The sequence below is a fragment of the Rhodnius prolixus genome, unplaced genomic scaffold, assembly GCF_049639745.1.
Source record: "Rhodnius prolixus isolate KJV_2025 unplaced genomic scaffold, Rpr scaffold_1, whole genome shotgun sequence".
Lineage (NCBI taxonomy): Eukaryota > Metazoa > Arthropoda > Insecta > Hemiptera > Reduviidae > Rhodnius > Rhodnius prolixus.
Genome location: NW_027411581.1, coordinates 53,146,717 through 53,168,498, shown reverse-complemented (window position 1 = coordinate 53,168,498; position 21,782 = coordinate 53,146,717). Strand labels below are relative to the sequence as shown.

Genomic DNA, 21,782 nt, shown 5'->3' with positions numbered 1-21,782 from the left:
GCTTATTACTGAGGAAAACAGAGTGTATAAGAGAACAAAATTTCATACAAATATGTTCTATACAAAACGAGATATATAGTGGGCGTTATTTCACAAAAAACCATGACCCAAAAAAATTTCAACTCTTAATATCTTCTCATTTTATGGATCAGTACACAAAAGAACTATAGCTTATTACTGAGGAAAACAGAGTGTATAAGAGAACAAAATTTCATACAAATATGTTCTATACAAAACGAGATATATAGTGGGCGTTATTTCACAAAAAACCATGACCCAAAAAAATTTCAACTCTTAATATCTTCTCATTTTATGGATCAGTACACAAAAGAACTATAGTTTATTACTGAGGAAAACAGAGTGTATAAGAGAACAAAATTTCATGTTAATATATTCTCTACAAAAGCAGATTTAAATAATGAATATAAGCGCAGATAGAGGAAATGCTAACTAGGACACCTCTATATACTTTCCAGATATTATGGTAGGAAATATATTTTTTTTTTAGTACTTTTCCCGCCAAACGATTTTATGAGGACTATCGGTCGGAAGGAATAAAATGAGAGATCTTACTGTACTTGCAGAAAGACACAAATAGAAATCTTGTTGTAATGTGGCGTAAAAAAATCTGCGTTAGACAATTGAGTCAACTTTCTTTACTTACATTTAATTCCATTTTTTTTTTCGTTTATTCTGCAAATCTGAATGGCTTATAAAATGAAATATGTAAAAGGAGGAGTGAGCCAAACGACTAATGTTTCGCTGCCCAAGCAACTGAGTCAACGTTAAAGTCTTGAAGAAACTGCAGTGATACTAGTCATTGGCGGGGGGGGGGGGATGCTTCTTTTGTGTGCAAAATAAAGGTGCTGAGATTTAATTATCCACCGGCTGAGGTCATAAATTTGATCTTGAAGTTTAATTATATAATCATTAAAATTCAAAAGTATTTGTGATATTAAACATACCTAACGGACCAAGTCGATAATTGGGCATAACTATAACAACATCGTGATCCATGAAATATTCTGGTGATTTATCAATTTCACCAGAGCCCATGCTAAATCCGCCACCATATATGTAAAAAATAACTGGTAAAAGTTGTGGTGGTTTTAACTGTAAAAATAAATAAATAAAATAAATAAATAAATAAAATAAATAAATAAATAAAATAAATAAATAAATAAAATAATTAAGTAAAATAAATTAATGGCTATTTTTTTGTTTCCGTGGAATGGCTTAGAATAAAAACTATGGTTACTTAACAATATCCTGCCCTATGCAATACTCTGGAGATTTATTAATTTTATCAGAACCAAATACTTACTGTTGGAGTGTACACGGACAGATATAGACAATCTTCATTCCCTAGTTTGGTGGTTTTTACTGGTGGATAAAGGAATGGTATGTGCACGCAGACACTGCCGAAATTGTAAGCATCTCTTATTCTAGTCCATGATTCTGGTGGCTGAGGGTCCTAAAATACATTTACACTTTAGCGCCCAGAATCCTACTTATAAAATTGAAGTTAATGACCACTTATTTGCTATTGGATCATTCTCTTTAGTACTTTACTGCTAGGTGTTAGCAGCACTTTAACTCCAGGTACCATAATATTGCATACATTTAAACAAATCGGGATGAAAAACGTCACCGGAAAGAAGACAAAGAATGGCTCAAGGTCATCATTTTATGATTGCCATTTGTATGAGCCTATAAAATTGCATACAATATGAGTTAAAGAATGTGAGCAGAAATACCTTCATCACGTGGAATGGGCATGAAAATTACAAAAATTAGAGAAAGCCGCATCTAAGCAATTAAGTTTTTGTATATTCTGTCCAAATCTGGCTTATTAGCGGGAGGATTAACTATACAAACGACAAATTTCATTTAGTTCTTATTTCCACATCAAAAGCGCAAGGGCATTCTGTTTAACAGAGTTTATCCCTAAACTTGTATTTCCGTTGAAAACTAAACATAAAAAATATGAACGATCGCAATATTTCTGCTAACAAGAATGAAGAGTGAGAATAATAACTGTCAAACAAAGGATGCAATCTGAATTATTTTTTCCTCCCATCCGTACATAATGTAAAATGGTTTAAGAATATTCTAGATCTAGATTATAATCTTACCTGAAATCTAAGTGGGCCAAGTGGTGGTTTAGCGAATGGAATACCGGAGAACGCTGCAACTTTGCGTCCATTTCTTGATTTAAACTCTCGACCTCGCAACTGTCCTTGCGCTGTGTTTACAATTAATTCAAGACATTCTGCGAAAACGATTTTTAACAGTAACAACTTTGTAATTACTTGTAGTTGAATCATTTCTGAATGTTATAAAAAACATACAAATGAGCTTAATATTGTGAATGACCTGTTTTTCTTTTTGTTTAAGTTTGTCTTTAAAATGGAGTGAAAGGTGGGAGACTACGCAAGACACACACACAAAACACTGCCAGTTGGTTGATAAAACGTTTTTTTTATTGTTATATTTAAATAAATATTTATTTAAAACAAGAAGTAGTTGATATTCACTTGGCAATCTGCCAGACAATGTGGGAAATGTTTTTTTGTTGCTCTGTTACCGTGTGTCCAATATTCAAAGAATTCAGAATCCAAGTCTTTAGACAAAGTAGCCTTAATTCGAAAGAATTTAAAACGAAATTAAGTGGACGTAAAAACGAAGAACTTTATGTAGTAGTCAACGATAGATGATTTAGTTCAATCATAACATCTTAAACGAAAAGGAGCAGATTACAAGTAGTTCACCTAATTTAACCAAATACTGGGTTAAATTTTTTAATGAGTCGCAGAAGCATAAAAACAACTGTTGTCAAAAAACCTATTTTTTTTTTTTTTTGCGCATCAACAGCTGAGGTTATTAGCGCCCGGAGCTTTTTTCAGTGCACTGCCGGCCTCCGGACAGTGTTCTCTCGTTACAGAGAACACTCACCGGACAGTGAGCTGTAAGAAGCTCCTAGGAAGAGAAAATCTAAGGGTCAGCTGCTGGATTCGAACCCGGGACCTCCGCGTGGGAGTCCAGTATGCTAACCTCATAGCTAATCCCTTCCCTACCTAAATTATTGTTAGGAATAGTTGGCATTTCATTTTGTCTATTGAAATTGACATCTATACTGTTTCTTTGCGGCCAAAGTATGACTTTTCTTTTACTTGAAATACTGAAATCACCAAACGAGTGTCCTAGTGACCATGTGATCTAAGTTCTTTGAGGTTTTGGTCTTCAAATCAATGAATTCTCCAGTGGTGTCCTCGATTATTTACTGCATTAAACATATATATATATTTTAAAATTAGATTATGGGATTATTTTGGGATTAATTAAGCCCAATAGATTATGTCCTTTAAGAGTATATATCCAGACAAACGTAGGCAGACTTCATTTCCTAGTTTTTTGGCCATTACTGAAAGATGCAGGAAATGGTATCTGCACAGTTCTACAGAAATACATGGGCACCTCTGATACCGGACCTTGGAACCAGTGGTAGAAGAGCTGATCGACATTTGACATTTTGAGTTTTGCTAATACAGAAAATATGTCTCTTTCTGCACAATTTGACATTTTTTAAATAATTTTAATTATTAATTTTGTAAATAATGGTAACCTACGGTTCCTAATCAATACAGATAATTTTGCTTTTCTAAATTATCAGTTATGTAATTGTTCGATATAACTATTTGCAATTATAGGAAAAATAAGTTGAAACTCCTATGATAATGATTTTTTTTAATTAACGAAAGAACCGTTAAGTTTTTGTAGAACTTATTTCTGTTTTTAATATTTATTTTTTGAAGATAAGTTAATTAAGAGAAATTATTCATTAATTGTACACTATTCTACTAATGTTAAGAGAAAGTAGTATGATAGGATTGAAATTTTATAAATTTAAGAATTCGCCAAAAATTGCCAACAAATTTGTAATTTGAATGCAGATACGCAAACATTTATCGATCTATTTAATGAACAATAAAAAAAAAGTTGGGAAAATTTTCTAGTTGCAAGCGAATAACGCGACCAAAAGTGCAAATTTCCAGAATAGTTTCGTCAGTTTTCCGTGTTATTTTTAATATCCAATCTTGACAGAACCCTTACACATTTTCACCCAAAGTTGTCAGTATTTTTGTTAACTTTCTTTTTCGTGAAAAACTGATTATAAAATGTTTTTTGGGAAAATGGATATGTAGATCATCTCTAAAAAAAAAAAGGCAATTTATGGACAAGCTAGGTTTTATTACCCCAATTAGTACTTATAAAATGTGCCACTAAAATTCAGTTTCAGAAGGAAAACCGTCCAATTTCGGAGTATGAGAAAGCCATTTTAGTTTTCACACAATATTTTTACTCTTAGTTTTTTCTCTTTATTCTAGATACATTTACATAACCTCTTTTCTGCTTTATGCAGAGATGCTGTAGTTGTTGAGAACTCCACAAGCTCCAGGAGCCAAGTTGCTATAGTAATTTCGTTTATTGTACTAAAAAAATGTAAGTTACCATACACTTTTAAAACAAAAACTTATTCCAAAGATAGGATTTTTACTAATTCTAATACGCTATTGACCACAGCTGTAGATGAGTACAAAAAAATAAATTCATCGAAAACTACAGAAGAATAATTTTATTCCATACGTTTTACAATTTTATCATTCGCGTGAAGGCTATTCCAAAATTGCATACGTTCTGGTAAAAACTGGCTATATTGCTTTACTCCATTATTTTCAAAACTGATGAAATTCTGCTGTTCACTATCCCAGCGTGGCCAGCTAAAGTCAGATCCAACAGGAGTAGGATTTCTATCAGAAAAGAACAAATAAACCGTATAATTAAAGCTCTACAGATCAGAAAAAAACAAAAAATCTCCAAGTGTTTTGTTCTAAAGGTTACAGGCTTCTTGTTTTTTCGATTAGATCAGAGGAAATCATGTCGCAAATACGAGTAGGGTAAAAGATTTACCTCAAAACCTTGGACCTCTTAAAGAGAGGAGGTTCTACAAAGAGGGCCTTGGGCAGCAGGACCCCACGTGCTACAAATGAACATTTAGAGATAATTCAACATGACAAAATTTTAGCAATATAATTATTTACCCATAATATGCGAAGTTGACCACTAATTTCACCAGTAATTCTGATACATTTAAGTCAGATCTTGTTGTGGGCGGTGGTATTTCGAACGGGCTCTCTTGTCGCCAAAGTTGGAGTGCACCATCTAGATGCGAAGCACCTGAAAATAAAAATTAGGTGTGAAACGCACACAACGCCTTCTCTTACTGCAGTCCATACACAAGTGTTTGAAAAAAAAAGTTTTACAAATGATTTTACAGTCTGTCTGAGACAGCGGTATCGAAAAACAGAAAACCCCAGGTATAGCCGTGCCATGCGTCATGGAAAACCTCTGGGCATTAGGCGCCCTCATTATCATCATCAGCCATCATTCGGTGTCTTTCTTTAAGCAGTTGGTAGATGACTGTTAGTATGTAGAGTTTTAAAATCATTGTCCGTATGGTTGCGTGAATGTTATATTTTAATTTTATTTACAAAGTTACAAAATATTATAATTATTAGGAAACCTTAGTTATTTAATATTACTAATAATAAGTAATATTATAATAAGCCAGGTTGTCCGTCACTCGCATTCCTCGATTGCGCATTTCAAATGATTTTTTACTCGCGTTGCAAACGCGAAATAAAGCAGTTAACGTTGCAGCCGGTGGATTGAGGGTTATTTGTGGCACATTTACCAGAACTTCCAACCAGCTTAGTAATCGAACATTTTTTGACATTCTTACCTTGTATTAGCTTTTTGCCAAAAAAAATATCTTGAAAACTATGCTGGCCCAGATAGTCAAAGTAGAAGAAATAGTGGGGCCCTTTGTGCAGTTTCAGTGCATTAGGGGAACCTGAATTACGCCGATCGCTAAACATCTGAAAAAAGAAATCTGGTAGAAAAACTCACAACAATGCAATTCTTAAATTCTTACACATTTCTTCCAACTGAACAGTTTTGCCTAGTGCTAGCAGGGTACAATAAACGATTTTGAGAGGAGCACGAATTTTCAGGAATCCGTAAAAAAACCTCATTTTAATGATTAGGCATTCAAACTAAAAACGATTGGTTTATCAAATACAATAAATAGTGAGAAGTGGGTAAACGAAATAAACAAAAAATAACCTTGGGTTTTGGCCAGTTTATAGATAAAAAAAGCTTTCCGCTAACGTTAAGTACTATATTCAGTTCATCTTCGGGGCTACAGTACAAAAACGACAGATTTGGGTGTTTAAAAATGATCAGAGAGAAACTAAGATATTATTTACTTCACATTATTTTGAACTCGAATTGTGAATAATGTCTTAGATACTCTATAATCATTTTTAAACATCTAGATCTCTCATTTAAGTTTTGTAGCCCTGAAGATGAACAAAATATAGTTCGAAAAAAAATTCTCCCTAGAAGAAGCGATGTTAGAAAGATGTATTAGCATCCAAACGTAAATAACCCTCACAGCTGGCTTCTCACAATTCCTAGCACTTCTCGTAAATTCCAGTTAGTTATAAGAAGTTGGGAGAAGATCTTAACCTTTCTAAATTCTTAATTTTGAAGGAGCAAACTTCAAAACCCGTAGGTAAGGACTGAGGAAGTGGAGTGCTGAGACTGTTTATCCCTGACTGCCTTACGCACCGCTCTTTATTTGAGGCAGTTGTGAGGGTTGCATTTGTCCTATGTTGGTCGTAGATCATTATGCCAAGTTGGAATCGACATGAAATCCAACGACCTAAGGATGGATAACTGATACTGCAGAACATGATGACCTGTATTTTGTTTATTAGGATTAACTTATTATTTGAAGTTTTCTTACTACAAATACATTAAACTTTCAATAAAAAACCGATCTTTCTTTTGTTCATCCCCATCATAAGAATAAAAAATGAATTTATTGGAGCACATATGATAATTAAATTGAAATACCAGTAAAGGTATTTAGGGCAACAATATTTAGATAAATTCATTTCTTTTCAAGTTATAAGAATTCTTTCTAAAATAAGATTGGGTGGCCCTTATGTTATTAAATTTAAAAGCAATAATGTAATTTATACAATTAAACTCAAAAATTATTGTTTAATGTGTAAGAAGAACGAGCCGGAAACATTAATTTACCTGTTTATCAACTGCCCAGTCTATGAAAGTTTTAGAATCCCCCTCCATATAAACAAATATAATAATCCTAAAGAACTTTGTAAATTAATTAATAATTTTGAAGAGAAAAATATGTATGCAATTTTTAATTTTTTTAAAAAAGTTTTCAAACTAAGATCTTACCTGGACAAAGTTTATAAAGTGAACATGAACTTGAACTCCTTTGCAACAGATACATTGTATCTCCTATACAAATTAAAGATAAATTCTTAGATTAATAAATACCTAGTAAAGTGTACATACGTCGGTTAAATTTTTAAATAAATCCAGCGTAATCTGTTGATCGTCGAAATAATATTCTTTAATTTTCTTTGTGATTTCATCTGGATTCAAAGAAGTTTCCTTGTATTGTAACAATCCTGGCAATCTTTCTTCGAAATTTTCATTAAGGTCAGCTAGGGCACTGGAGTTGCGGTAGAACTCTGTAATCCGAAGAAACCGTAACACTTTTAAAATGTAAGGATCAAAACAAATTTACTAAATTAAGTTTTCACCTTGAAAAAAACTTAAAAATAATATATAATAATGTGTATAATGATATATTTCATTATACCAAGGCTCGTGGCCTCTGTCCTGAGAAACTAAACCACGAAATAAACGTGAAGGCCTGTATGGTTTAAGCTACTGCCACTGACATGTCTTTCAGACTAAATACTTCCGGATTTATCTGACTCTGTCAATGCGTCCAAAATTCTCTTTTATTCCTTAACTGGATCTTTCCTTGTCACTGTCCAGTCTTCGTTGGGAGATGTAGAGATCTGAAATATGGCTTAAGCCACATATTTGCATTTTAACCATAAACCATGACACCGAATGCCGTCTTATTCTGGCGCCCTGTCCTTCCGAAAACGTGGAAGGATTACTTACTTTGCGATGATAAAAGGACAGTAGGCCAGAATAAGACGGCATTCGGTGACATGCTTTATGGTTAAAATGACATCTGGCCAAGCCTTATTGCAGATTTCTACATCTCCCAACGAAGACTGGACAGTGACAAGGATAGTATATATTTTATTAAATCGATGACAAAGTACGTTAAAAGCACTTCTATTTTTATTTCTCAAGAAAATTTGAATATTATTTCTAAATGGGATCAAATTACATAAACATAACTATCAATGTCTTATACAGACATATTCAAACTAACTCAGATCCTTTAGTTGAGAGAGGAGAGTCTCGTGATGGATAAATATCTGAAAAGAATCTTAATTAATTAAAGAAAACAAATACAGGTAGACTAATAAAATTAATGATGACTTTGAATTAATCACTAAAAATGTATACATCCTATCTACTATAAATCTTAATCACTTACCGTCACTTTGGGTTGCTCCTTCTACACTATCAACTCCTACTATCCATGGAAGAGGAGATGGTTCTGATGTTTGTGGATCGAATGGTATGAATGGATTGGTCGAATTAGCATCAATAATCGGCACTAAGAAATAACTGCTTTCATCTCCTGACTTTATATAAATATGATTAATTTTTAATGTTAAGAATCAGTATTAAATAAACACAACACACTTTATTTAGACAATATTTATATGTTAACAGTTATTTGTTCATTTTATTTGAAATTTATAACAACAAACAAATATTTGCAAGTAAATATATAATAGATTAAAATAAGAGAGGCACCCTTCAATGCTGATTCTTCAAAAATAAAAGGAAAGAAGGCAGTATTATTATTTTTTATTGGCAGGTTTTATGCCTAACTCCTATCCGGAGATTGTCATGGACGGAGGCGGATATCTAACATATTTTACTTAAATTTCTAATTTCCTACAATTAATAGAATTCAACTCAAAGTTAAAGTAGTGGCTTTCCCTCCCTACCAAAAGTTGCATAAATAGGCTCGCCCACTCGAAGAAGTTCCTCTCAATAGATTATCCTAACAAAATTCAGCTTTGAACAGCAAACCACTCAACTACAATCCACACACTCACAGCGAGTCAAGATCTCCAGATTTCTACATACAGGTCAATTATCTCTAATATCAATTTCGCTCACTTCAATAAACATTTGTATTGCGTACCAAATCACATATCATTTTCTGGGATCAGAGGTGGAACAGAAATTTGTAAAGCGTAACCTGCAATGTTTGCTAATACGTAATTATTTTGCGCTAACTGTTGTTCTATGAGGAATCTTCAAAGGTGCTGTTGGGGCCTTGGGTAAAAGAATTAAGGATAAGTATATAATATAGCCGACACGTACCATCGGCAAATTAACTCGGGTTCTCGGGAATATTTTCAGCACTACTGCATTCCTCATCTAACTATTGATATCCTTCAGCATTAACCATTTCATTTATATAATATATTTTATATTGTGAGACTAGTTTTGCCCAAGAAATTTATTTAACAACTAAAATTTAAATAAAAATAGATTTCATACTATATATTGAGTACTTGATTCAATAAGCTCATAAGCATTTATTGTCCTTAAACAGTCCAAGATCATTTGACTGGAATCTACAGAACAGTTAAATTCTTTTGCCAAGTGTATTGCTTGACTTCTCGCTACTCCAGGTGGTATAGTCACCCAACAACTGAGAGCTGTTCCTGCTTGAGAAATTGCTCTATGAAACAGACCTGGAAAAAATAAGGCATTCTTGGGAATTGTTTTCAATCTATTTATTTATTATTTATTTTGCACTGAGAAAATAATCTAGGTAAGCGAGAGAGGATGAGAGTTAAAAATGGAGACACCTGACTACTAAGCTAAACCTATAGTTTAGCTCGCTCAACAGGCTAGTTTGGAAGTTAAGAAAGAAAAGAGTATTAAGTAAAGTAATGTCCACCTTTTTCAGGCGGTCTTTTACGTCGTGGACGGAGGCGGCTAGCAAACATACTTTAAACTCCTTTTATTAACCTTTAAATAAAATCCTGGCCTTGGCCGGTAATCGTACCAAGAACCACAATACTTATTAGCTTTGCGTGCCTCGCCTTTAAAAGCTAGGCTACCGCGGCGCCTAAGACGGAAGAGAGAGTCAAATAGAAAGGGGGCGGCATTGTAGGTAGAGGAGACTATCTTGATAACGCGACTGGTTAGAATAGCATTTTGTTCTTTTATTCAATGGTGTTGGGCGTGCCAGAACGACAAAGTATTATAGTACGAACAGAATAACTCCTGAGGAGCTAGAAGGCGCCCCTTACAGGATAGAGAGAATAAATCAAATAAATTTAGACAATCCATATTTGTTTCTCAATTTTAGATAATTTACTTAATATAATATTCATTATTGCATACCTCTGCTCATCGGCGAATACAAATGATAACTTACAGATGCACCACCGGCACTTTCGCCAATCAAAGTCACCTGCTCTGGGTCTCCACCGAAATTGGCAATATTTTTGTGCACCCATACAAGCGCCATCACTTGATCTTTCATTCCCATATTGCCAGCCAATATGTCATCTTCCGTGGTGATGAATCCTTTAGCAACATAAGAGTGAGTAAAAAAAAAAAAAAAAAAAATTGAAATATAAGGATGCATGTACTTTATGTAATTTGAAGAATTATGCCTTTATGGAAATGCTAAGCTAGTTGAGTGTTTTAGGTAATAATAGCAATATTACCTATTTGGGCTTACATGCGAACGAGATTATAAAAAGTGCGACTCCCGGGTAAGGAAAAGTGCAGTAACTTCCTTTACTAAGGCTTTATTTTTTTCAATGGATGGACGGCCAGTCTCTTTTAGAAATGTTAAGTTGGGAATAGAAATAAGAAGAGTTACCCTTAATTATACCTAAGGGTCATTCCATGTCAAATCAACACGGGGTCTGAACCTCACCATCTCGGATTTTCTTGAAATTTGGCACATGTGTACTATTGGTATAAACTTAGAAAAATATGAAATTTTACTGTGATATGTCAACTGGTTTATGAGTTACAGGGCTGTAATGTTGCCAAAAATGGGCTGAAAAACAGGGAACCCCGTGTTTTTGAACTACTGTAGAAGCTTTCCTAATTGAGCTAAAGACTTGGGATTGGTGTCATTTTATAGCATATATAATGCCCTTTCCTGTGATATGCGACACCATATGGGTTAGGATAAATAAAGTTTGTTAAATTTAAATTTGAAATTTTAATTTCAATTTTTTTTAAAAAGTACATATTTTAAAATTTTAAAATTAATTCTATGAATAGCTAGTAGTGTTATGAATCACTGAGCAAAATATTAATTTGGGACGACAATGGCTTCATTGTTAAAAAAAATTAAGACTAAAGCTCCAATCCGATTAATTCAACTCTGAATTCATGTTAATACAATAATGCTAATAATAATTCCACTAGTGACCCTTAGATTTTCTCTTCCTAGGAGCTTCTTACAGCTCACTGTCCGGTGATGGACAGTGTTGTCTGTAACGAGAGAACACTGTCCGGAGGCCGGCAGTGCACTGGAAAAAGCTCCGGGCGTAATGACCTCAGCTGTTGATGCGCCAAAAAAAAAAGAAAAAAAAAAAATAATTCCACTAATAAGTCCAAAGTAAAACATACTGTTAAGTAATAGGATCTCTTTATTATTTTAAGCTTGAAAAGGCTTCATTTGTTTGACATGCATCACTTTCTAGTAGGACATATGTAAGTTCTTTCAGTCAGAGTCACAGGATCAATTTTTATCAAAACATCCACGACTGAGACCCAAAGAATATCGGCATTTTTTGGATGCGAGATGATTTAGAGGGTCCAGTTGGATGAAGAAAAGTTACTTTTACTTCATCAAGTTCTTCATTTTTCTTTAAAACATATCCAAGCCACCAGTTTCTTTATAGACTACACTGATATAACCTGATATGTCGGCTAATTTTAGTTTATCAGGGAATTTTGAAACTTCCATTTCGCAAGCTTCTGAGTTCATAGAAAAGTTTTTAACCAATATTTTGGATTTACTTCTGGGAATGAAAGCATGATATTGCTGTGTTCCTTTAATAGCCAATGCTTGAGCAAACCGATTTTTTAAAAAACACTCAGATTCAACATAGTCTTCCTGGGTTGAATATGCAAAGTCTATGTTGGTGATGTTTTCTACTGCCCACTCAAAATGTTGTGAAGTTTGGATTTGATTTCCATGGCGTCGTTGCAAACTGGCACGAGCTGCCAGTCTCTTTACCGAACCCCCTACGCTATCACAAGGCCCTTTGCCGACTAAAACCAACTTATAGAGGCTGTTATCTCAGCCAAAGAAGACTGTTCTTGAACAAAGATATTGAATGGAATTATTTTTGTATAATTTAATTAATTATTTCATTAAAATAATATATTATAATTAATATGAATAATTACCTACTGTAATCATAATTATTAATTCTAAAAATGATTTCAAAATCAATATTTTAAATCTTAATAATTATGAATTATGATTCATTGATTCATTATTACTATTTTCAATTTATTTATTACTTTAATTTTATTAAAATATATTTTCCATGAAAAGGAGCTTTAGTCTTAAATTTTTTTAACAATGAAGCCATTGTCGTCCCAAATTAATATTTTGCCCAGTGATTCATACCACTACTAGTTATTCATAGAATTAATCTTAAAATTTTAAAATATGTACTTTTTAAAAAATTTAAAATTTAAATTTAAATTTAACAATTTCTATCCTTCTTCCAGTCTCTGGGTCCCAGGTTCATAAGCGGTGGGGACTACAACGCGAAGCATCCTCGCTGGGGTAGTCGGGTGGCAAACCCAAGAGGACGCCTACTCTACAATGCACTCTCTCTAACTAGCTTCTCATACATATCACCTTCTCAACCAACTTACTGGCCGACTGCTCCCAATAAACTCCCTGACTTGCTTGACTTTTTCATCTGCTCTAACATCTCATCATTTCATACTCACTCATTCACCTTAAATGAACTCTCCTCTGATCATAGTCCAGTCATCCTCACAATAGACATCCACCACAAACTTAGACCACCAAAACCAACGCTAATAAATGGACCTTTAGACTGGGACTTCTTCAGAGACTTACTTGAGAAGAAAATTGACCTCAAAATACCTCTCAAAACACCCCAAGAATTAGACAATACCGTTGATCACTTCACTGCCGCCATCCAGCAGAGTATCTGGCAAGCGACGACTAACTGCACCGCTAAACAACCTGCTCGCATACCTTATAACTTACCCCTCTATTTGCGCACACTCATAACTAACAAACGACGAACGAGATCTCTCTGGCAACGTACAAAATACCCATCTCATAAATAACAACTTAATCACCTGACAAACCAACTTAAAAAAGAACTCCGCAAATACTACAACAAACAATACACCGAATATACCAAATCTCTGACTACTGAAGACAACTCCCTTTGGGCTGCCACTAGACGTATTCTAAAATTTCAACCTACCTCCTCTCCTCTTCGTACTACTGACGGTTCCTGGGCTAAATGTGACTCGGAAAAAGCTGAACTATTTGCAACGCACCTTTCAACTGTCTTCATTCCGCATCCTGACGTTCTCAACTCACAACATACTCAAGACGTTATTAGGGACTTAGACATACCTTTACCTCTTTCTATGCCTCCAAAACCGTTCACACCCTCCCAAGTCAAGCAAGTCATTATTAATCTCAATAAAAAAAAGAGCCCTGGTTACGATCTAATTACTGCCAACATCCTACTCCAACTACCCAAAAAAGCAATAGTCTTCCTCACTACCATTTACAACTCTATTCTCAGAACTACTTACTACCCTATACTCTGGAAATTTTCTACAGTTCGAATGATACCCAAGCCCAACAAACCGACTCAACTACCTTCTCCCTATCGACCGATAAGCCTACTGCCTCTCTTGGGCAAAATATTCGAGAGACTTCTGTTACCACGCCTCTACGAAATTACAGAATCTCTCGAAATTATACCGGACCATCAGTTTGGTTTCAGAAGCTGCCACTCGACGATCCAGCAGGCCCATCGTGTTGTAGACACCATCGCTTCTTCACTCGAGCGAAAACAGTACTGCGCTGGAGTATTCCTCGATGTTTCGCAAGCCTTTGACCGAGTCTGGCACGAAGGTCTACTGTGGAAACTAAAACGCATCCTTCCTAGCACTTATTACCTCATACTCAGCTCTTACCTCTCTGACAGATTCTTTCAAGTTCTTCAAGGCACTACTCACTCTTCCATCTATCCCGTCCTTGCTGGTGTGCCACAGGGAAGTGTCTTAGCTCCTCTTCTTTACACAATCTACACTGCCGACTTACCTTCTAACCTTAATACCTCTATTTACACCTTCGCTGACGACACTGCCATTCTCTCCACACACTCTGACCCTATCCTCGCAGTACGCTCACTACAGTCCCACCTTCACTCAATAGAACCTTGGTTAGAAAACTGGCGTATAAAAATTAACCCAACTAAATCTAAATACATAGTCTTCACACTCAAACGTCAAACTCCGCCACCTGTCTTCTTACATCACACACCTATCCCACCAGCCGACCATGTGCGGTACCTTGGAATGTACCTAGACAAGAGACTTACCTGGAACCCCCATACGAGACTTAAACGTACCGAACTAAACAAACGATACAAACTTCTAGCCAGGCTACTCGACAAACGCTCAAAACTCTCACTACAGAACAAACGACGACTCTATACAGCCCTTCTCACACCAATATGGACTTACGGACTCGAACTTTACGGTACAGCTAAAAAATCCAACCTCAATAGACTACAAACACTGCAATCCAAAATTCTCCGCCGCATACTAGACGCTCCATTCTATGTAAGCAACCACACTATACATACAGATCTCCAAATTCCACTTATCTCCGAACTTGCCAAAATTCGATACAAAAATTTTCACCAAAAACTCTCACTGCATCCCAACCCTTTAGCTGCAAACCTGTCTACAACTACGCTACCCTCCAATCCTCGAAGATGGCTGAGGCGCCGTTGGCCCCGTGACCAACTGGGTGACTAACGGCGGCCATCAATGGATGACCGTCATTCACGTCTGCCACGCTATTCACATACATTCATCGCATTTACCTATTGTACCTGTAGGTACAGGTGTAAATTTCATTAAAAGGATAATAAAAAAAAAATTAACAAACTTTATTTATCCTAACCCATATGGTGTCGCATATCACAGGAAAGGGCATTATATATGCTATAAAATGACAATCCCAAGTCTGTAGCTCAATTAGGAAAGCTTCTACAGTAGTTCAAAAACACGGGGTTCCCTGTTTTTCAGCCCATTTTTGGCAACTTTACAGCCCTGTAACTCATAAACCAGTTGACATATCACATTAAAATTTCATATTTTTCCAAGTCTATACCAATAGTACACATGTGTCAAATTTCAAGAAAATCCGAGATGGTGAGGTCAAAAATGGTCTTTTTTTTTGTGTTGATTTGACATGGAATGACCCGTAACAAGAATGAGACAGATAACTGACTGGGTTGTTACGATGGAAGAGTAAGTGCAAAAAAGAAGCTGTGAATGTTCTTGGATTTGCTTAAGGGTTTATAGATTGGAGAACACATTAAGAAACTAGCTCTGAAAGGTAAGGTACCTGCACGTAGAAGGAGATAAAAAGCGAACAATCAGAGATTGCAGGGCACAAATAAGAAATTTTGTTTGGTCGAGTAATAATATAATCATTGATAATCAAGTTACTTATAGTAGTTAAAAAAAGTAATACCAAAAGGACCAAGCCTATAATTGTGCATAACGACAACAACATCATAATCCATGAAATATTCTGGTGTTTTATCAATTTCACCAGAACCAAAATTAAATCCACCACCAGGGATGTAAAAAATTACTGGTAGTAGTTTTGATGGTTTCAACTGTAAAAAAAGAAAAAAACAAAGGCTGGTTACTTTTTTGTTTTCCGAGAAATGGCTTAGGATAGAAGTCAACTTAACTTTATAGTATCTTCTTGATCCATAAAATATTCTGGATATTTATTAATTTTATCGAACCAAATACTTACCGCTGGAGAGTACACGGAAAGATATAGACAATCTTCATTGCCCAGTTTGGTAGTCTCTACTGGAGGATAGACGAATGGTATCTGTACACAAATACTACCAAAGTTGTAAGCATCCCTTACGCCAGCCCATGATTCTGGTGGTTGAGGGTCCTGAAAAAATTAAATTATTAGCGCCCAGCGTTCAACTTATGAGCCGATCACTGTACTTCTTCGTTCACTTTTTGAAATATTAAAACTGTCCAGTTGTTTAAGGGTTACTCGTCAAAATGTGCACGAAAAGACGTAGCGTTGCGTTAAAAAAACCCAACTTTGACAATTTTTTTCTCTCTCTGTCAATAAAAGTTAAAATTCCCAAATTTTCATTATAATATAGGGCAATTACTCCTTTATAACAGTAATTTTTAGCAACAACCCTGATCAAATAGATTTCGAGATTTTCAAAAGAACTATAAATATGTTAACATAAATGCATAAGGTAAAAATCTTAAATTTATGTGAAGATATTGGCTCCGTTCATTTTGGGGAACTGGGGAAGTTAGTCTGATGAATTTTAATTAATTCCGGATAACAGCGTATCTTTAGACCAATTGTTAGATAAAGAAATACAAGAGAAAGTTAAGACGTTGAGGTAAATTTGTGTGGGATAGAGAAGTGATAGCTGGAAAAGTGAGAGTTTTAATGAGATGGCTTCATAAATGATTTCTGCGAAGATGTGGCGGAGGTGAGAAATTGGAAAGACCAAAAATAAAGATACTGATATGCGCGATATTGTATTGATAGTTGTAAAGCCTCTTGCTTTACTGAGACTCATGATCAATATGTTGAAGAAATGTTATCATCACTGGAGCTAAAGGGAAACAACATCATTACCAGAAACGTGGTGGGAGTAGAAAGAGAACGATGGTTGTTTTAAAGTAAAGAAACAGAAATTGTGGGCAATTATAGATAAATTATACCATAACAATGAGAGGCAGTTATAGAAAGTTCTTGATTAAGAAATGGAACATCGTATTGTTCTTTTATTGTATTTATCGTGTAGTTTTTTATTTATATAAATAAGTTTCTAATTTATTAATTTATGTTCTTTTTCTCATGTTTCACGAGTTTATTACTAAAGTTAACATTAATGTTAAAAATATATCTACTTTGAAAAAGTTTTTTTTTTCTTTTTCAAGTGTTTCACCAAGTCCAATTTTTCAGTTTTCTTTGTTCTATTTTTTTCTTAATTAAAACCCAAACTTCTGGCAGTCGGCATTGAAGTAGGTGATAAATATTGTATGTTCTTATGAAATGATTTAAGTAAATAATGCAAATTTATCTACCTACAGTTTCACTAATTTTAATTGGGTTGTTTTAGAACTATTTTTTGTGAATCATTGGTGAAATGTTTCTGGTGAAAAATTAATTTCTATAGGAATGGATTTACAACCCTCTTCTAGAAATCCATAATTGATCAATTATATGAAACATAATCAATTTAATGTGAATTTTATCATCCAAAAATACTGCGCCGTATCCAGGGAGCCTCTTCCCGTGCACACCCAACCTGCCAGGATCCAGAGAGATAACCCAAAATAAATTAAATTTGGTCTGCCACTATCCACAGCCAAATTCCATCTATCTCTCTTACAAATTCTCTGCCCAAAAGTTTATTATTTGTAAAATTTGGACGTTATCGTACTTCCACTTCCAACTCGACTGACGGTGAGTACAATACTCGCCGTGACCACATACCGGCAGATAAATCTGCTGTCTTGTTTTAACTGTTTGTTACAATTATATTACATTTATTTTATATTTTTATGCTAATGCATGTCTGTCTCTTACAAAAGCAATAAGGGCTTCCCGTTTAACAGAGTTCACCTCGAAACGAGTATTTCGGTGAAAACTAAACATCAAAAATTTTGACAAACTCGTAATGGTTCCTCTTTGAAGATGGAAGATAAGAGTAGAGGAATATTAACTGAATAATAAAGGGGTTGCTATCTGTATCTCCTTACCTTTCATCCGTACAAAAATCAAAATGTCAAATGGTTTGAGAATATTCTAGTTCTAGATTTATAATCTTACCTGAAATCTAAGTTGGCCAAGTGGTGGTTTAGCAAATGGAATACCGGAGAACGCTGCAACTTTGCGTCCATTTCTTGATTTAAACTCTCTACCTCGCAGCTGTCCTTGCGTTGTGTTTACAATTAATTCACTACATTCTACGAAAACGATTTTCAACAGTAGCAACTTCGTAATTACTTGTAGTTGAATCATTTCTGAATGTGTTGATTATTACACATTCAATCACTGAATTGTGAATGACTTGTTTTTCGCTTTTTATTTAAGTTTTTCTTTAGAGTGGGAGAATTTTGTATTATAATTGCACGTTTATCTTTCATTATCGGTTTTTATATGGTAACTTTTATTTAAAAAATAATTGTCTACGAGAACGAACTTTTTTTACGTTCAGAATTTATAAGGGGTCAAACCTAAAACTATCAAGCTATGAGTAGTTGAACCTCAATTCAGTAAACTGGTTGGAGGTTTCGTTCCAATTTGTGGCCACTCTTCAATCTACGGCTGAATCTCCTAGACTAAATTAAATACAAACGTACATTCTTTTAGCACGTTGGTTTACGAGGCAATTGAATCTGAAAAAATGTGATGTTGTTACTCTTATTTACTACTACACTCAAAGTTCTGACTTCAAAATTTTCTTTTTACTAGGAACATTTGGCTCATATTTAATCCTTACAAATATTATACAGTTTTTATTCGTACATTTAACTGAAATATCATTCTTGGAACATAATAATAATAATAATAAATAGTCCTGAATCTTTACAAGAATGTGTACAAGAACTTCTCAACAAAGCCTTGGAGTCAGTATCAAAAAAATGAACAATCTATTAAGTAAAGATATACTTCTGGTAAGAAATTTTCCTTTAATAAGTACATTTTAACAACATACTTAACTATCCCTTTAACTAACTGTACACAAGGACAGCATCATAAATTAAAGTAAACTGGCACTTTAGAGAGTCACTAAACTACCCATCTTTACCAAATTGCTATTAATTGAACTTTCCTGGAGGAACCTTTTAACAAGAGGAATTAATTAGAGATAAGAGTCTACACAATTGGTACACGTTTAAGGAAAAATTGCTGCAGCTGTTTACAAGAAAATGTTGAGCAATCGATATACTATTCGATAGTTAGGTTAACACAAAACATAATACCTTATTCTGGCGTCACTAAAGCAAAAATAAAATTCCAACTTTTAATTTTTCATCTTTGAGTTTTGGCGGATACATTCACATTTATCGCTAACAAATTTATGAAGACCATTTTTTTTTCGGACTCACGAAACCACAGACATTTCTAGTGAAAATTCAAAATTAAATATTTGCACGACTGCAATACTATTATAAGTATAACGATTGCAATACAAATAGAGTAAGGGAAAGTACAAAGATAAATACCCTTGAAGGCAGCATAAGTTGGCAGTGTGGCTCGCAATACAGCACTGCAGAGAAAAGGGGCTTGCTGGGAGATAGTGCACTGGACAAGTACTCAGAGATCCCAGCTTCGGTTACCGCCTACCCTTCAATTTTTCCTTAAGAGTATCTTCCTACTCACTGACCGGTTTTGCTAGCTGCAGACAACGTTGTTCAGAGGCCGGCAGGGCATTGAAGTATCTTTTTGAATACGTGATCAGATCATTTCAGTATGCCATTAAACCGGTCTACAAAATGAAATGCAATTCTGTTAAATGACGAATTTAATTGTTTGCTCCTTTCCTCATTTTAAGAAATGTTTACTTTTTCTGGTAGGCTTTCCAACCACCAAATAAGGTGTCGTGGACGGAGGCGGCTAGCTACACAGTTTTTTCTAATAAATTTTCTTTTTAAACATTTATTAAAATCCAAGGCCTAGGCCAGAAATCGAACCCAGTACCACAATATTCTTAAATTTGCGGGCCTCGCCTCTAGCCACTTGACTATCGCGGCGCCTTTTACTTCTCACAAAAGTCCATCAATTGTCAAAAAAAAAAAAAAAAAATCCCTCTTGGAATCTACTTTAAAGACTAGAAAACAAGGACTATGCTTTACAAGAATATCCTGAACTAACAGTTACACTACAAATGTTTTAACAAGTTTTTCCTTCAATTTATTTAGTGGAAAATGTTTTAGTGCATTCACAATCCTATTAATAACTAAGGAGTAGATTGCAATTAGTAGACCCATTTCAGCCAAGGTCCGATTGTTAAGATGGTTGATAGTGTGCTGAAGGATATTATTAAATTATATTGTGAATTTTGTTGTCCTTATAATATATTTTAATGGCTTTCAAGCCGCTTCAATAGCGAGTGTTTACCATTTTTCCAAATACAGAAAATATGTCACTAACGACTCTATTTGATACATCATTTGATGTATAATGATATCACATAGTACCCATTATTTTATCCGATAATTTTGATTATATAAATGATTAGAAATGAAATTATTGCATTAATTATGGTGAAAATAGTGTGTTGATATTGATAATAAATAGTTCTAATTAACGTAGAAACCATTTTGTATTAAATATACTTATCTACAGGTTTTAAGTTTTTTTAAAGATAGCTTATTTAATTTTAATTGTTTATTTACACAACACCTTACTGTTAAGAGAATGATCGGAATAAGAATCAAATTTTAGAAATTTGAGGATTCACCGAAAATACAATTTTTTTGTTTCTCTCGAGAAAATTTTTTTTTAATACTTCTAATTTTACTAAATATTAATTCGTTCCACTAAAATAAAAGGACTTTCGGGGAAGTGTGATGTCCCAAAACAAATCCTACCATAAAATCAATTCTAATGAAAATGTTTAAAATAAAATGCTTCAAAGTTTTCACAGCATAATTGATACAGGGATTTTAGAAAAGAGTAATACACATTACTTTTTGTAGAAATATAGAAAGAACTGCATATAAAATTTGAAGGCGGAATTTAATGTTTAATACGTTATTTGGGTAAAAAATTAAACACGGCACTACACAATTCCAATTTAGGCAAACGTCAACCATGACTTTGCTCTAAAAGAGAAATAAAGAGATGCATAATCACTAATAAGCAGGCTGAATTTCAGTTAAGAGCATAGGTTACTATAGTGAGATAAAAGGGGGACGATATGTTCAAAGGGGAGATGACAGGCTCAGGTTTTATCTAGGAGTGTTTCCCTACATAAAGGACTAATAAGACTTATCACTGATAAAGATCCCAAGAAATAAAAACAGGATTTTAGGGTTGTATAAATGTCTGGCCAACCAATTTGGTAGTCGGTCTAAAAGTAAAGGGTGAAGTAGAAGGCGCCTGTCAGTTTGGTTATGGAGTATGAATTTCTAAAATGTAGAGTGTTCTTGGTGCATTTATAAGCTCCATATAAACCCTGGGACGTTTGCAGTTATTCGAGATACTTCGTTCCGGCAGTGAGTAGCTAGATCTTATCCAGAATAGGTAGGCGTTCATCAGGAGAGTTATGAGAAGTGTCTTGTGGGGCAGGGCAGGAATGTTTAAGAGAAATGTGTATGTTGTTAGATGGGCATAATAGTTTCTGTCGAGTCTATACTTATCGTAGTTT

The 21,782-nt window shown here is 34.4% G+C and overlaps 1 protein-coding gene across 6 annotated transcripts in view; it reads right to left on the bottom strand.

Moving 5' to 3' along the window:
- LOC141449641 (venom carboxylesterase-6-like) overlaps nucleotides 1-20,103 on the bottom strand; it is a 41,510-nt gene extending 21,407 nt beyond the window's left edge. For 4 of the 6 annotated variants that reach the window (XR_012455633.1, XR_012455632.1, XM_074119245.1 and 1 more), the window contains exons 1-3: nucleotides 2,136-2,341; nucleotides 1,325-1,474; nucleotides 966-1,113 (exon numbers count right to left, since the gene is read on the bottom strand). Coding sequence is in view for 4 of the 6 variants with exons in the window: in XM_074119245.1 (XP_073975346.1) it covers nucleotides 966-1,113; nucleotides 1,325-1,474; nucleotides 2,136-2,327 (490 nt within the window). In the remaining 2 variants the exon portion in view is untranslated. Of the gene's footprint in view, nucleotides 1-965; nucleotides 1,114-1,324; nucleotides 1,475-2,135; nucleotides 2,342-4,621; nucleotides 4,812-5,102; nucleotides 5,244-5,803; nucleotides 5,940-7,452; nucleotides 7,632-8,524; nucleotides 8,676-9,609; nucleotides 9,807-10,464; nucleotides 10,651-15,871; nucleotides 16,020-16,165; nucleotides 16,316-18,235 lie in introns of those variants that run through there. The other 2 variants (XM_074119255.1, XM_074119264.1) reach the window with 2 other exon arrangements.
- Between the last annotated feature and the right edge of the window lie 1,679 nt (nucleotides 20,104-21,782).